The sequence below is a fragment of the Trachinotus anak genome, unplaced genomic scaffold, assembly GCF_046630095.1.
Source record: "Trachinotus anak isolate AG129_WGS33_773 ecotype Australia unplaced genomic scaffold, CSIRO_AGI_Tana_v1 ptg000010l, whole genome shotgun sequence".
NCBI classification, from domain to species: Eukaryota; Metazoa; Chordata; class Actinopteri; order Carangiformes; family Carangidae; genus Trachinotus; species Trachinotus anak.
The window spans coordinates 10,006,248-10,022,695 of NW_027273861.1; the positions used below are offsets into that span (position 1 = coordinate 10,006,248).

General features: G+C 41.3%; 1 protein-coding gene across 5 annotated transcripts in view; it reads right to left on the reverse strand.

Moving 5' to 3' along the window:
• Positions 1 to 1,981: 1,981 nt before the first annotated feature.
• The window catches only part of sbno2b (strawberry notch homolog 2b), a 60,064-nt gene continuing 45,597 nt past the window's right edge, over positions 1,982 to 16,448 (reverse strand). For all 5 annotated transcript variants that reach the window (XM_071487434.1, XM_071487436.1, XM_071487435.1 and 2 more), the window contains 22 exons: positions 16,187 to 16,330; positions 15,897 to 16,014; positions 15,698 to 15,803; positions 15,378 to 15,531; positions 15,076 to 15,252; positions 14,552 to 14,649; positions 13,810 to 13,892; positions 13,306 to 13,488; positions 12,954 to 13,075; positions 12,738 to 12,869; positions 12,465 to 12,600; positions 10,847 to 10,959; positions 8,742 to 8,813; positions 8,468 to 8,576; positions 8,286 to 8,357; positions 7,996 to 8,139; positions 7,600 to 7,694; positions 6,472 to 6,564; positions 6,204 to 6,335; positions 5,566 to 5,642; positions 5,031 to 5,221; positions 1,982 to 4,380 (listed from right to left, as the gene is read on the reverse strand). In XM_071487434.1, the coding sequence (XP_071343535.1) occupies positions 3,065 to 4,380; positions 5,031 to 5,221; positions 5,566 to 5,642; positions 6,204 to 6,335; positions 6,472 to 6,564; positions 7,600 to 7,694; positions 7,996 to 8,139; positions 8,286 to 8,357; positions 8,468 to 8,576; positions 8,742 to 8,813; positions 10,847 to 10,959; positions 12,465 to 12,600; positions 12,738 to 12,869; positions 12,954 to 13,075; positions 13,306 to 13,488; positions 13,810 to 13,892; positions 14,552 to 14,649; positions 15,076 to 15,252; positions 15,378 to 15,531; positions 15,698 to 15,803; positions 15,897 to 16,014; positions 16,187 to 16,330 (3,867 nt within the window). In that variant the 3' untranslated portion in view covers positions 1,982 to 3,064. The remainder of the gene's footprint in view (positions 4,381 to 5,030; positions 5,222 to 5,565; positions 5,643 to 6,203; positions 6,336 to 6,471; positions 6,565 to 7,599; positions 7,695 to 7,995; positions 8,140 to 8,285; positions 8,358 to 8,467; positions 8,577 to 8,741; positions 8,814 to 10,846; positions 10,960 to 12,464; positions 12,601 to 12,737; positions 12,870 to 12,953; positions 13,076 to 13,305; positions 13,489 to 13,809; positions 13,893 to 14,551; positions 14,650 to 15,075; positions 15,253 to 15,377; positions 15,532 to 15,697; positions 15,804 to 15,896; positions 16,015 to 16,186; positions 16,331 to 16,448) is intronic.

Consider the following 16,448-nt stretch of genomic DNA (forward strand, 5'->3'; position numbering starts at 1 on the left):
AAATACAATAATAACAATACAATCAGTAGCATGTTTTTTGTTTCATTTTTTGTTAGCAATAAATTATTTGAGAGTGATAACATTTATATAATATGCAAACGGTGGAGAAACAAGAGAGATGGTTACAGTATACACAGAGGAATCCATCAAAGATCAGAAACACAACAAGCTTGCAACGCTCAATCATAACCAACAAGAAAACAGTAACTTGATTATGCCATTCTTAGTGCAAAATGATAATAAAATGATAAAAGGCCTAACTACGCTAATAAAGGATTCTTAAAAAAAAGCCTTTTCTTCCTAAAAATGCGGTCCATATCCCTCAAATGCATAAAGCTTTATTGGTGTGGCTATAACACACAGAATTGAAGGCAAATCTTTTGCAGACTGATGTCTCGGAATGTGCCTGATGAGGAATATTAAAAGCAAAATTAATGAAAGTACGAGGAAAACATGCTATTTTCAAATGCTGCAGAAAGAAATTGACAAGAATCTGTGATATGGAGAGTCAGTCAGTCCAAACCTAAACCTAAACATCTGTTGCACTGAGGAAGGTGTAAAGGCTTGGACAGATCAATTGCACTTTTCAGTATAACCTGGGTGCAAATCGACTCAAACATCTGTCAGCTCAACAGGAATTAAATGTCCAACAACTGCAACAAAAACAAAATAAAAATGTCCACAGAAAAATAATGTTCCTTACAAAGAAACAGCCTTTGATCTTTGCCCTAAGAAGGCATAAACATTTAGAATCACTGACATTTTCACAAGGACAAATGACAAACCCATCACATTAAGTCTAAAACATAAATACAGCAAGAGTCACAGCACAAAGTTAAGAAAAAAACAGCACATGTATTGGTTAGTTTCACCACTGTTATTAGGGGAAATGATATATTTCTGCTTCCGCCCCACTGTTACACCTCTTGTAGGTTTCTTCCTGAGATTGATAAAAGGTCTGATATCTTAGAGCCAGTAACTTTAGGGGTATCTGTGGAATACTTTGGTATCTCTCTGCGAACTGAAGGCCTGACAAAGCTGGAGAAACAATTCTGTTTGAGAAGAGCAAAACTGAAATGAGCAGAAATAAATCCAGACACTGTACAGCAGTACAGAACAGTGCAATCGTATTTGGTGGCAGGTTATAATAGAATTTGTTTTATAGTAATCTTGAAAACTAGAAACTTCCCTGACCAAACATTTTGTTAACTATTCTAATAAGCAGGATAACATATCTAAAATCTAAATATCCCTTAAATATAAATAACAATAACTTTTATAATAACGATGACTAAAACATCAAGAACGCATTGCGTTCATCCCGTGAAAACTTACTATACAAAGGTTGTATGCATTTCAGAACCTATTTAACTAAAGGACAACAGAAATAAGAAGATTCATACCATGCAAAGGTAGCAGTAAAGCTTTGCCTGTTGAGCTTTAACAGTACTTATGCATTTCTGTTTCATCACAAATGTAGAATATGGTTTTATTGCTTTTTGATCACTCAAACTTATCCTGGCCTTTTGTCATTAACAGTGCATCGTTGTCACTCAAAGACGGCCAGATCTCACAGGTTTTTAAACATGTACTATTACACACAGTGAACCTTACAAGTCTATATGTTTCAAATGTTTTATAGCCTTAATGCCTGAAATGGAAACACACTGAATCTGATATTTGATATATTTTGAACTCTTCTTGAACCCAGTGTTCGAGAAGACATAACCAGACTTGCTGCTACTATCAAAGCGAAGGTTTTGTTAAAACAACAGGGTTTGCTTTTCAAACCTCAAGAGAATAAAATCTTTGTCATCCACTGTAATTGAAAACTGAAAAAAAAAAAAAAGTTTGTTTTTTTTACCTGTGTTGGTCAAAATGACACAAAACAACCCAACAAACCTCTTGAGACTTTCCTGAGAAATTCAAAGTCAAATCAAACCAGGAGTCATATCGCTAAATGTTATCGTTTTTCAAAAAAAAAAAAAAAAAAAAAAAAAAAAAGGTGATAAAATATTTGGACACAATTTTTATCCATGCTGCTTAACACTCTGTGCCATATTGACCTCCTGGCACATTGTCACAGCTCCACAGACAATCAAACAAGCGCTTACAGGCCTAATGGAGGCTTCTTCTTGAAACCCACCACCAGCATATTGTAACACAAATGATGACTGACTGACTGGGGGGCTAAAAGTTAAATAGAAATACACCTTATTAAATTAAAATGAAAACCAACACTCAAAAGTACAAATCTATACATTAGGCTACATGGATTTTTAAAGACTGCATTAATAGATTTCTCCAAAAGGCACTGTTTGCAACAGCAGACTGCTCTTCCTCTCCCTTTTTCCTCACACTAGTGTTCATACAAGCAGGGAGAGAAACAAGAGGGAGCATGTAGAGGAAAATAAATGAAAACTGAGGCATTTCATGGCTAATCAGCTAAAAGATTTCATGTGGTTTTCTCTTGTTTTCCAGTTTAACTATCTTTTGTATCACTCAAACCAAGCCTTGCATACAGCCTTTTAACCAAGACAAATGGCCGTGAAGCGAAGTAACAGTAAAGCAAAGTCTAAAGATGTGGTGTTAACTGATGAAAGGCATTTTGAGCTTCCAGCAACTTCACCCATCATACCTCGTAAAAATCAGCAGCGGGAGGTTTATTAAAGATTTCCACACCTCAATTAATGAGCTTTTGTTTGGACAGCTCATATGTTCAATAAAATACAGTTATCACATGTTTTTTTTTTTCACTTTTCTTTTAACAGCTGCCTTTAACTGTGGAGGACACACTTTGGTGTTGAAATCTGGCATTGATCGAGCCCGCCATCACCTCGACAGCCTCAAGCAAGTGAACGCTGCAGGTGGGTAGAAAGAAGGGTGAGCAGAGCGCAAGACAGGCAGTGACGTGACTATAGGCCCTGAGGGGAGAAGGAGTAGGTCCGAGGGGTGCGATCGTAGACAGCAGCGAACAAGCCGCATTCTGCTATAAAAGACAAAACAAAATAAACTACTTATAGAAGAACACAGTCCAGATGAGCTGTTGCTGTTTTTGAAGCTCTTAGTCTTGTTGCCGGTATTGAATAACGGACTTGCGGTCCGGTCCGGCCTGCAGCATGCTGTTCAGAGCCTCGCGAACGTCTAGAGTGCCGGAACTGCAGTGGCCGTTGGGTAAGGGCAGAGAATCTGACTGGGGCAGGAGAAAGTTGGGGGAGAAGCAAGGGGAAGAGCTGGAAAACAGAGAAGAAGAGGAGGGCGGGCTGGAGAAAAGAGAAGAGGAGGATGATGTTGGGAGGAGGCTGGACGAGGGCATGAGCCCGGTGGAGGCATGAGAAACCAGGTTGTTTGACACAGAAGAGGTGGAGGACGTGGATGAAGAGCAGGAGGAGGTAGAGGATGAAGGGCTGGCTTTCTGTGTGGGCATCTGGGGAGACAGGGGCAAGTCAAAAAAATCTAACAAGTCCTGGGGGTGGTTATTGGCCAGCAGGTTGTGATTCTGCTGCTGCTGCTGCTGCTGCTGCTGCTGCTGCTGCTGCTGCTGCTGTGCGGCCTGCAGATGTTGCTGTTGTTGCTGCTGCTGCTGGTGCTGCTGCTGTGGTAGCAAAAGAGACTGCTGTATTTGTGCAGCGTGCTGGGCATTCGGTATATTCTGGGAAATCAGAGACTCCAGATTAAAGTCATCTCCGAATGCTGCTGCATGTCCTGTCAGACTGTCCAGACTCAGCCCGCCCTCCGTGCTGTCTGGGGAGGGGGATGGTGAGCTGACAGTCAGGTCCAAGATCTCATTCAGGGGATTCTTGGAAGACAAGCTGGGAGGCAGTGTGGCCTGATGGAGTGGAAGAGACGGGTTCTTCAGGTGTGGAAAAGAGGAGATGAAGGACGAGGGGTAAAACTGAGGGAAGTTGGAGCTGAGGCTAACTGTGTTGGGCAGAGGGCCCTGGTTGGTGGTGGAGGTGGTAGTGGGATTGTTGGGCCAGTTATGGGTCCGTTGCTGGGTTTGGTTGAGATTTCTCTGTAAGGACGACAGGGAGGGGAGGGAGGGCGTCTGAAAAGTGGACTGGGCTTGGCCTTGCATTCTCTGTAGCTGAGCGAGGCTCCCACTCTGTGTCCTTGGTAGAGCAGTTTGATTGAGTTTCAGTTTGAGTATCTGGTTCTGGGCGAGAGACTGAGCGAGGGACTGGTTAAGCATGGGCTTCTGGCTGAACAGATTTGCCAGGAGGTGTTTGTTCTCCTGCTCCATTTTACGCATTCGCTCCTCAGCCTGCCGCTGCTCCACAGCCTGCTGCTCCTTCTCCTTTCGTCTCCTCTTCACCTCCTCGTCCATCAGCAACAGCTCCTCACGCACACGGGCCACGCAGTTCTCTGGGATCTTGATACCTGGGAAAGAAGAAGAGCAAATAATCAGACTTCACCAAATTGATAATCAAATAAACACTTCTGAAGCCCAGATCGTTCTACACTGACTGCGTCATTTAAAAGTGATTTCACAGCACATGTATTGATACAGACAGGTTTACCATTGAATATGCAAAGCTGTGTGCTTCTATAATGTGTGCTCCATTTCATGATACATATTAACATTATTTCTCTTTTGTATCTTTGTTAAATCTGTGCATGGTCCACATAGACCAGACTCTGTATCTCCAGGCAGTGTCTTCACTCTACTGGGTTTTTGAGGATGTGAAGCTGAATTGCAACACTTTCTGTACTTTGGGACTGATCATTTCAAAAGGGTCACTTGGCATTAATGTAGAGCTCATAGGGTTCATAGGGGACAAATAAAGACAGTGAGCATCAATTTCATTTCCTCAAACTGTCATAAAGACGTGTCAGCACTTTGACAACCTTCCATCCTACCATCAAAACAACTCACTGAGATCTACAAGTTCACGTTTTAATCTCTGACCTAGACCTGTTTTGCATCAGGGTTTACTGATTATTCCTACCTGTGTGAAATCTAAAAACTAATACAAATGTTCTCTGTGTTAGTGAACTGTGTATCACTTCTGGCAGGAGCATGAACTTACCGACTTGCTTGTTATGCTGCTTGGTTCTAAGGCGGACAATCTGCAGGATGCTGGTGTTGGTAATGTCAGACACCACATCAGATACACGCTTCCACACACGCAACAGAGCACCACACAGCATATGGTACTGACGGAGGCGCATGCCCTGCAGACACTCATGGCCTTCCTCAATTTTCTTACACTTGCCATTCCTAGGGAGAAGGCAGAGAAGAAAAAGTCACATCTTTTAGACATACACCAAAGGAGCCTTGAATTTATTTTACAAATCTCTCTTTCAGGCAAAGTGTGAGGCAGATTAGGAGACTGACTGCTCCATAGTGCCATTTTTAAAACCACTAACAAGTCATCTGGTGATGAGGGCACATGTGAGACCTGCAGGTTATTTCTTCATGATTAGTTCTCAGGTGATCTGCAAATCCTTGGGAATGGCATCTGACCTTAAACCCAGCCTGACTGAGTCCTAATGAGTTCCAGCCTGATTGCATGTAGTGAGCCATTAATCCCAAAGGACACTGCGGATTGGATTCCTGCTTACCAGTTGGCATGGCTACACTTCTTGAAGGAGAAGGTGAACTGGTTCTCCCAGCTGTCTCTGGCTTCCTCAGGAGTCACCTGGAAAAGGAAACATACATCGATATGAGCTAAGAGCTTCATTATACAGATTTAAAATGCTTTGGTCATAAAGAGGTCTTTAACCTCTAACAAAGACATAACAAAAAGTTTTATCTAATTTATAACCCCTGATTGTGTCAAAGGGAGATAGCTCTTGTGTTCAGTCAGCTTATGGTGAATGGTCATTAATCATCACAGTGTTGTTCATGTAGGGAGGGAGAACAGGTAAAGTTTTAATCAGCTACATGAGTGTAGAGGAACTTCATCATCCCCTCTGACATATGTTTATACACAGTATTACATTTTTCCTTTCAAGATTGCCTGGTTCAGTACTCCTCCATGACCACAAGGGGGCAGCAGACTCATATTCTTAATAATCCAAATGGTGACTGCGAATCATTTTAGCAGACATGATGTATCACTCCTGAGAATGTGCAGCTGGGTCTTTTGTCAAACCTTTCCCGTAATCAGAAAAGGTTTTTCCCTAAAATAAATTAAGACTTCATATAGTGTATAGTTACTGATATTTACTGGTTCATCAACAGACAATTGGGCCATTACCTTCCGGTAACGTTGCTGCAGGTTGTCCAGGCTCTCGGGGTGGGTCTGCTTGCCGATGTTGGGCTTGAAGACAATGAAGTTCTTGCCTCTTCCTTGCTCAGCCAGCAGCACACATGGGTGGTTACCTCGTAGCTGTGGAGAGGACGCACAGACAGTGATTTTTTTTTTTAAAGAAAATGTTTTCAGTGGACATCTATTGTGTCATCGCATTGCTATTCTGTGAGGGTTAAGTAAGAAGTTACGTTTTCTTATTATGACACGGACTCACCTTCTGGGACAGGTAGAATCCCTCATCAGGACCGCTGAGCTTCAGTGACCTGTTGTAGGCCTCATCCCAGGGCATACCTCTGTCCACACTGATCTACAGGGGCAAAAAAACAAAACTCAAACTTAAGCATGGGGGGGGGGGGCTAAGTGGTCAAGCAACTACACACGACTGTCCTGATTGTGAGACAGACTCCTGCATAGAGAGAGTGATCGAATGCATAATCCAAAAAACACAGTTATACAGACATACAAATGAATAACACTCATTGGCTACCACAGTCAGGCATGTACCCAACACTCTCTTTCCACACTTGCTAAACTGGTCCTGGCTGTGCAGCATTCTGCTCTGCTGCCAACTTTGAAATGTCAAATGTAGGTTAGCCTGCAACCGACAGTGAAAAGCAGAAAATACCAGTAATTATCCTGTTCCCACCTACAACTAGTGTCTACATAGGCTCCTTAGCCCTGGGCTAAGTCTGTATGATCACAGTGTTACTGCTGGCAAAGTGACATCCATCAAAACAAAACACATTTAACTGCAGAGGTTGCTACTACCTGTGTGACTGTATTTTATGTGGAACAATTTCACTGTTGTGCCAGGTCTCTTTGTATTCGTTGAGAAACATCTCAGTGAATTTATAGTCCCCAGTATGTGTTTCAGAATCTATGAAGATGGCTTTGCTGCCGTTGAACATGAACTTATCCAGCCGTACAGGATAAAACTCAACAGAGAGAGCATAAGATTTGCATTTTTTGGCCATCATGTATATTCATAGCATCACTTCAGTTCACAGAGCTCAAGCTGTCTTGGCAGGCACAACAAAGCAAAGTTCAATCTGTTAGAAGGCAAAGACGATCACATTTAACGTGACTGTGACATGTGATGCCTTGGCCTATATTATGCCTGTGCTCATCAGTCTACTTGAGTTGCACCATATTGGTGATCTTTTCTTCATTTGTGCTACACAATTCTTATTTTGGCTCCTTTAAAATTATGGGTGGACATTGCAAGATAACTCATGATATCACATAATGATGTCATTTTTGGACCTTAATGACAATAGTCTCACAACATACTGCTAAAGAGTCCTCTGCTGTCACACCTGAGATGAAGTTATGCAGTCCATACCTTATAGAGAACAACCTGTCCATCCTGAGGGTTTCCAACTGTCAGGAAAGATTCCTGCTTCTCCTCATAGATCTCATCGTTACCTGGGGCCAGGTCTGTCAGACACACAAAGAACAAGTGAACCAAAATAATTACCCACATAAGAAGATTTTAAAAATCAATCCTCAAGGACCAATTTACAATCCAGTTTGAGGTACTGCATTTTATTACTGATATAATTGATTTATAACTTAGTTGTTGTATAATAATAATCTGTTAATTAAAAGGCCTGTCAATACATTTTAAAATTAAGTGTTATTGTGGCTACCATGACATTTACAATTAGGAATACAGATTGCTTCTCCAAGTAAAATCTAATCTTTTTGAGTCTTTTTGAGTGACACTTAAACGCCATACCTAGGATTCCCATGTCGTATTTGCCCTCCTTCTTGTCCTTTTCAATCAGGTAATCAAAGTTATCAGTGAAGTACTGGAAGAGATAGTTCTGCTTGTGGACCTCCAGGCCTAGGATACGATTCAGGAACTTGGTGATGCTACAGTCTGAGGTAAAAACAGAACACAGAACAGTTAATGTAACTAATTTTGTGTTGACAGATGATCACAAAACACAGACGCGTGATATTTTAAAGAAGGTGGCCTGAGTATTCTGATATAAAATTTGCCTGCATGCCTCTTGGGTACCCTACCTTTCTCAGTACTGATCCCAAAGCGAGACTCCTTGCAAAAGATGCCCACATCCATCATTCCAAGTTTCATGTCTGAAATAAAGAAAACACATTTGTTTCACTGATTAATCATAGTAGACTTTGTGCTGGTGAAGCTGTTCTCCGTTTACAGATGCTCCCAGTCAACTAAAGCTAAAACATACCTCTGAAAAAGATGGCTTCACCCCCAGGGTATCCTTTGGGAGGGGGCACCTTGTTCTCTATGTGGCCAAGGATTGCTTTGGTGATTTTATCCAGAGCCTTGGTACCATACTGCAAGAAAAGGGAAACACAATTAATATGGACATATTCTCTCAGATACTGTATACTGCTAAAACGGAGACAGTCTTAAATAGTTTCAATGAAAAAGAAGCACATTTTTACCCTTGAAGGTCAAAATATTACTCTCAGGTTCTTAAATGATTTTTTTTTTTTTACCTTGTTTTCAAAATTGTATTTGCTCAGGTCTCTGGATTCAGTGGCTCTTCTGTCTCCATGGGTTAATGCACCCTGCAAAGTGAATTAGCAACATTATTATCATTATTATTATTGTCATTATGAGCAGTAGCAGCAGTAGCAGCAGTCGTAGTATTAGTAGTATTAGTATTAACAGCATTTGCTTTATAGCCATCAGAACATCATCACACTTATACAGATGGTCACAGCGATGTGGGATAAATTTGTGTTTACTGTTGATCTAAATGGCTCAGAGCGCTTATACAACCTGACATCAATGCTCAGATGAGGCATGGGAGAGTAGAGCCTTTACAGCTAATAACAAATGGATTACGATATGGTTACTCTGCAGTTATTATAGGATTAATATAGTGACTTGATTGAGAAGAGCAGAATTAATGGTTCAGAGTTACTTAACATAATTGTAGAAATCCTTTAAAATTGCATCACTTCATTTGCATTTTTGCCAAGAACAAACACTTTAGGCACCACTTTAACTTGAGGCTGCAATGGACATAACTATTTTCATAATCAGTTAAACTGCAGAATTCTTCCTTGATCAATTGTCCGGTCTATGAAACATCTGTCTAACCAACACTTCCAAACCCAAATATGTTCATAAGACAAGACAATGCCATAAAATCCTAAAAACAGAAACAGGAACCAAAAAAAGTTTCGAATTTTTTTTGAAAATTAACTGAATATCTAAAACACCACTTGGCAAATATATTTATAATAGTTCTGATATATATCTATGTTTTATTAATGATGTGTCTGAAACTACTCTGAGTCAAATAACCTGGCATTTAAACTGCAACTTAACCTATGTCTCAACATGAATGTGCCGAAAACTGTTAGATGTCGGTAAATTTACTCTGCATCAAACAGCAGTATGGGAAAGCACTGTTACACACACGTACGCACTCACCAAATAGTGTGAGTACTCAGCCTGGTGTGTGTCCAGGGTGTCAGCGGAAACTGATGAGGTTGAGGCGTGAGGGGAAAATTTCTCTTAAGCTGCCTACTGACAGTACTTTGTGCTTCAATAGACTCAAAGCAACATTTTGCAAAGTGACAGATAATTTACACACAATTTAGACACAAATCTCATTTATACTTAAAATATAATGCTGAGTATACTGAAGATCCTAGGCTGAGTTTGATGGTTTCAGTGCTTTTAAGATTTCAAATGAACTGTGAGGGAGGTGAAGGAAAGTTTCGAAGAAGCCAAGTCAACAGGAGACCAGCATTGCAGCCAGCTGCTGGCTCTGCCCACACAGAAAAATGCCTTGAGATACCAAAACAAAGGGATGCCTTCGCCAAATATGACTTCACTGCTGATCTGGAGTCAGCCCATTGCAAAGGTATTCAGCCGCCTAGTTGGAGTGACTGTGTGTGTGTGTGTGTGTGTGTTGTATCGGGTTCAGGCAGACAAGAACCCAGACGAGATGTGACCTATTCTTGATGCAGATTTACCGAACGTGGCTGGCAAACACAGGAACGACTTCCTGGAACTACCATTCCCTCGCACCCTCCTTACCCTTTTCCCAAAAGAACTGTCATGCTGTGTCACTATGGAAATAAATGACTGCTAGTGCTGAAATGCATTGATAATTGTGGAAAATAACCACAGACTTATAAATTATCCAGACAAGCTCTTTGCTTTTTTCTGCTTATTCAGTTTTCCGTTATGGAGCTGGAGAGGGGAAAGACCCAGAATCTCTTGAGGTTTGTGGAGAAAAGTTGATGTAACATTAAGCGAACAGACAATAAAAGAGACTCTATAGAGTCTCTAGAGTAGGGAACACCCCACGAAACAGGAAGGACAGAGGGTGAGAGCAGGGTTAAGATGCAAATGGCTGAGTCGTATGGCAACCCAGAGCACAACAATCAATAAACACAAAACACAGATCCTCTCTGTTTACAGTGGAACGATTCTTCTCACACTCCATAAGACAAGAAGGTGAAAAGGATTATTTTCCCATGACACAGATTTCACTCAGTTAAAAGGAAACGTAAAGGAAATGTTGGCAAAATAAAAAGAGCAAATGCAACGTGCACATCTACACAAACACATCTATATTTACCAGGCTCTCTAGTCTCTTTGCCACAATTGAGGCAAAACGTCTCTCCCCAGCCAACTCTGAGATGAGGAAGATGTACTCTGGGGCCGTCACCTGATTGGACCGATGGGTGCGACCTGAGAAGACAAGGATAAGATGACGATAAAGACAAAATCTGTACAACTAAAACACTTATAGAGCTGATGAATGAAGCCTAACTGTATTCTGCAGTGTAGTTTGTTGAGGCCTTAAAGCTGAAGTCCTTAATTTTACAGTAAAATCTTTACAACTGAGATGGATGGACAAGCACCCATAGTCATGTTTATGTTGATGTCTCACAAACAACATATCTAACCAAATGAATGAAAATGTTCTTGACAATTAAGATAAGGTTTGAAATGACACACTGGCTGTCCGGGTTGAGGCAGATTTTGTCATATGAAAATAATTTCACACCAGCTTATCTTGATGTCCCTTTATGTGCAACAGCTGTGGTTTCAACAGACTTTGTATCAACAACCAGAAAGAAAAAAACTCGATATATTAACAAAAACAAAGTTGATTCCGTGTAAACACATGCTGCACCCAATGACAAACAGGATAAGTAATCAGAAACAGAAAAGTAAGACGGGGATATTCCTGGTGACGTGATCTGCAATATCAAATGACAGAGAAATCTTATCTTGACTCTCATGGGAGAAAACCCGTAGTTTGAGCCAGGTGTTATTGACCAACTATAACAAGTCTCTTGATTTCCATAGAAAAACCTTCTGGAATGTTTTTTTTTTCTTAGGAGTAAATAACTTTTACTGTGTGTGTATTTGTACAATGTGCACTCTGGTGTATGTGAACATTAACCCGCCATTAACCCACCATTTTATACGGAGCAGAACAGCCACTAATGGAAAGTCTTACTTAAGAAGTTTCATAATTACTGTAAACAATTAATTAATCCACTTGTGTGTGTGTGTGTGTGTGTGAGTTGGGGGTTGGGGTGTAGCAGCATAAAAAAAATGGACAGAAGATGTGGAGACAGAGAAGGTATTTTTCTAAATCCTTGTCACTTGCAGCAAAGCAATACTGATATCCAGTAATGGAATTAACAACGGCAACTGTTTTCTGTGTGAAAGGTTAAATGTCTAGAGCATGCCATGTGAGATAACTGATAGCAACCACAGCCTCATATTACCAGCAGTGTTTCAGTGAGACAAGACAACATTTGTCCTAATTTGGTAACCTTTAACCTAAATACGAGAGACAGAATTAAAACTACGCAGGGCTCCTTGACCTTGAAGAAGAATCTACTTCTACAAATTCCCCTTTTAATATTCCTGATAACCTCTGACCCTAAGGTTGCTGCCTGCTGCCAGTCCATCTTTCAACCTGTTATACAACAAACTGCAGCAGAAAAACTTATTTTACTGCAAAAACAATGGCATTGATGAAACATTACACTCAAACCGCATGTTAGCTAACACAATGGTATGAGCTGTAATGAGTCATTTTCCAGACTTGCTCTTCTTCTGTAACAGTTACTTTTAATAAGGAAGACGACATACGTCTTTTTTTAGTTTTATTCTCAAACATTTACTCAGCCTTTACCTCTGAAAGGCTCATTGTAAGATTCATTTCCTTGACTCACCAAACTGCTGAATAGCCCTGTCTGCACTCCATGGCAGCTCCAGGGTCATGTGGACCCTGCGCCTCTGGTTTTTCACTCGCTTGTCTGCCTGCAGGGAAATCCCAGAGCTGGCTGCCTCTGAGATGATGGCCACCAACTGGAGAAGAGAGAGAGGTTTTAATTATTGCTGGGATCTTAATGAACAATGTTTAAAAAGCAGCACATTTCTTTAAGAGGTTAAAGCCATTGAAGACATTATTTTATATATAGATATATAGATTTGATGTATCTGACCTTCTCTCCACTCATAAAGCGATCTTTTTCCTTGATGTTGATGTGGTCGATGGTAAGACCCTGCTCAGCCCGTGATTCATAACGGACGCTGCCATCAGGACGCCGAACTACACGACCCTTACGACCAGTCATCTGCAGACAGAAAATGTTGTTGTTCAAAATGCAGGTGTTGGTGACAGTTGAAGCACGTGAATCTTAGTTGAGTGTGGTTCGCACCTCTGAGACTTTATCTGGTCCGCCAAACTTATCGATGAGCTCATCCAAGGTATTAAGAGGTAGTTCTTTCCCAAGCACAGCTATTTTGTTGAGGAGGCCCTGCTTCATCTCCTCTATCCTTGCTGTGAACACAAAGCAGAGGGGGCATTAACTATGTAACCCTAGGTGAGAGTCACAAAAATAACAGGACACAGGAGGTTACAGTGGAGGAGCATTCACTGTCCACACATAACTATTTTTCATTGAGACACTTCTGAAAGGGCTATAGTATCTCTTTTATTCGATCCTCTCACACATCATTCCTACCGACAACACAATCCAAAGAAAAAAAAAAAAAAGGGCGCCTCCCTACCTGTCTGGCAGCTTGTGTGGTTCACAAAGATGACATCATCATTGTCTTGCAGGGAGTCAGGTGAGGAGTTGGAGTCTGTGTCCATGCCATCGGAGTCACTGCTGCTGTCGTCAGTGATGTTGATCACACCGCCGCTGTCCACTGTGTGCTTGGGTACCTTGGTCTGGCGACCTCTGGGCTTCCCTGAATGGAGGCCACAATATGATATTATACTAAGAAACAAGAACAGCTCAAAACGTGAACCTTGTGTTATTATTGTGTTATTATTGTGTTTTTAATCCCTGAGATGATTTGAAGCCAAGAAATGAATGCAGAATGCAAGAAGAAGGGTGTTTTATTCTGATCATCAACACTCTGTTTATCGTTAAAATTTGATTACAAGGCAAATGTCTGATAAGTCAGTTGACTGGCTACATACAGTGATGGTGAAAAAACACAATACAGACACACTATTCAAGGGTCCACATGCTGACTTGGTGTAACAAATAAATCCTCCTCACTTACGTTTTCTCTTATTCCCTGGTGCCTTCTCTCTCCTCTGTTTCTCTGAAGGGAAATGTTTTGTTACGAGGGACTGAAATACTCCCCTAAAGCAAAAAGGAAGAGGAGAAGAGGAGAAGGACACTTTTATTTTGACAGCAAAGTGATCAGGACAACACGGGGTAATTGAGGCAGTTAGATGCCGTACATTCCTGATATGGCCTCATTGTCAGTGTCAGGTGTTGACAGGCAGATGAACATGTGTGTGATCTAATATGCTCAGACGTTCAGGTATGTCTGCTGTGAGAGCTTTAGGGTCAAACAATTTCAAAGCACTCAGCACCTCACCCCCTGTCTTGTTTTTCTTAGGTGAGTTGCTTGTAAATCAAATTGCTGCTAATAACCAAAGAGATTTCCTGGTTTCATTGATCATAAAAGGTGAGGACATAAACATGGCCTGAATACTTATCATTTAAGTAGGCTTGGCAAATCATTTGTCAGTGTCTTGAAGCAGCAAAACAAGTAGAAGAAGCCCACAGGCTGCTATGGCTTCCAGCAAACAAACAACCCCTTTAAACGGGGCTAAAGATGTCAGACAGGTATGAACGATGTAAAACTTTCCTGTTTTCCTGTGAAGCCTTACAGCTGTGAGTGAGCATTTAGCTGTTCAGACAGTGCCTTCGAGACATTCTCTCATTTTCTGTGAATATCCTTTCAAGTAAACATATTAACATAGAAACAAATAGACATTTTCCATTTCACTCACTCTGCTGCAGAGACAAATCTGTCAAGATGCCCATCATTCTCATCCAGGACTTCTCTGGTGCGAGACTCTCCAGTCGACTGAAGGCCAATAACAATGCACTGTGGTGGAAAAAAATTAAACACACATCAACAACCAAAATGTTCTTCTGTGTTTCCTGAAGTTCTTCACTGAGGACTCATATCTGGAATCAGGGTGACAAATTTTATGGATTTTTAACTAAAACACACTCAAGTCGATGTTTTTACAGGGAAATGCAAAAAAACCCCCATCCAACTAATACTTGTAGATTCAACAAATACAATCCAAAACTTGGCTGTTCCTATGTAGACAAAGCAAAGTACTGACAACATTATTGTCACACAACAGCATTCACACGGTAGAAAAAAAAAAAGTATTCTGTGCTTGGAGTCCTTCCTCACTAAAGCAACATCTATAGAAAATCTCCTACTTGGATCTTACTCTGGTGACTTCTTGTCTTCTAAACTCACTGTATGAGTCAGTGCTCAAGAGTGTGCTGTACTGACCTTTCCAGCCTGCAGCTCTTCTAGGGCCAGCTCCACCAGGCGGCGGACCTTGGCAGCGATACAGAGGTATTTGAAGAAGCGCTGGTGAGACGACCAGAACTGCCCCCACAGAGACTTCCTGCTGACCAGACCCAGCTCATCTGCTGCACGCATGAACACTTGCAATGCCTCCGCCCACTGGACACAGATTCCAGATGTTCACAGTCAGTTTAAAGTATAGTGTTTTTTTTTTTTTTATTTAACTCACAGTAAATACACAATATTAGCAGCTGATCCTTATATGTAAGAAGCACGATGCTCACCAGTTTGGCTGCTTTGTTATAGACCAGTTTGAAGTCACTGTCCAGTCCGATCTCTTCAATCCGGAAAGATACCCCTGAGAAGCTCAGTTGCCTGGCAATGTACATCCCACTCACTTTCATGTCCATGGCAACAATCTCCATGGCACCGACACCTCTGTCATATAAATTATTCAACATGATTCAATCACAGTTCAACCAGCCATAACCGCAAACTGATTGTAAGAAATTTTACAGTAAGCACAGCAATATGAAGATATGTATCCACATGACTGAGAGGCTCTCAGAAAACATAATGCTCTCAAGTGAATTTTCCCACGAACCTCTTCTCGATGGCGTGCAGGAAGTCATCAAAGATTCTGAAGGGCGTGCCCTCACCCCAGATTCCCAGGCGGCTCATATAGATCATGTTCTTTGGCTCAGAGGCACCTGAGGCAGAGATGACAAAAAACATGAATTTTCAAATCCTCATTCGTGTTGTAGTAGGTGTATAAATGTGTGTTTAGTTGTGTGTTAGCCTACCTGTGGCACTGGCATACACCACTCTGGCCCGTGGCAGCTTGCTTTGCAGGTCAAGCACTGCCTTGCCCATCTTTGTAGATGTGGCATTCTTGGCTTTGTGGCATTCATCAAAAATAATCTGTGATGGTGAAAGGTCAAGGGCTAACAACACAGACAGGCAAAGCCAATTTGTGTAAAACCACTGCTGGGATGTGAGGGTGTTAAAATGACAGCAGGATGGAAGAACACTTTGAATGCCAGTTCTGTGCTAGACAGATGATGTAGGTGACATTATTAAAATGAAAGGATACAACTCCATCAAAGTCTGGCTTGCACCAGTCCAGGATCTGTTTAATTCTTGTCCGCCGCTGCCCTCCTGCCTGGCTCTCTCCAATCAGCGCAGAGTAAGTTGCAAACAGGACTCCTTCTGAGGTAGCTGTGTCTCCATACTTTATCTACAAAAACAGAAAAAAAACATTTTAAAGTGGAGAATATGGGTTGATTTGTTTCATTTTCTCCTCTGATGCATATATAACGCAATCTGTTGCCAAGAATAAAATACATGTTCTCAGG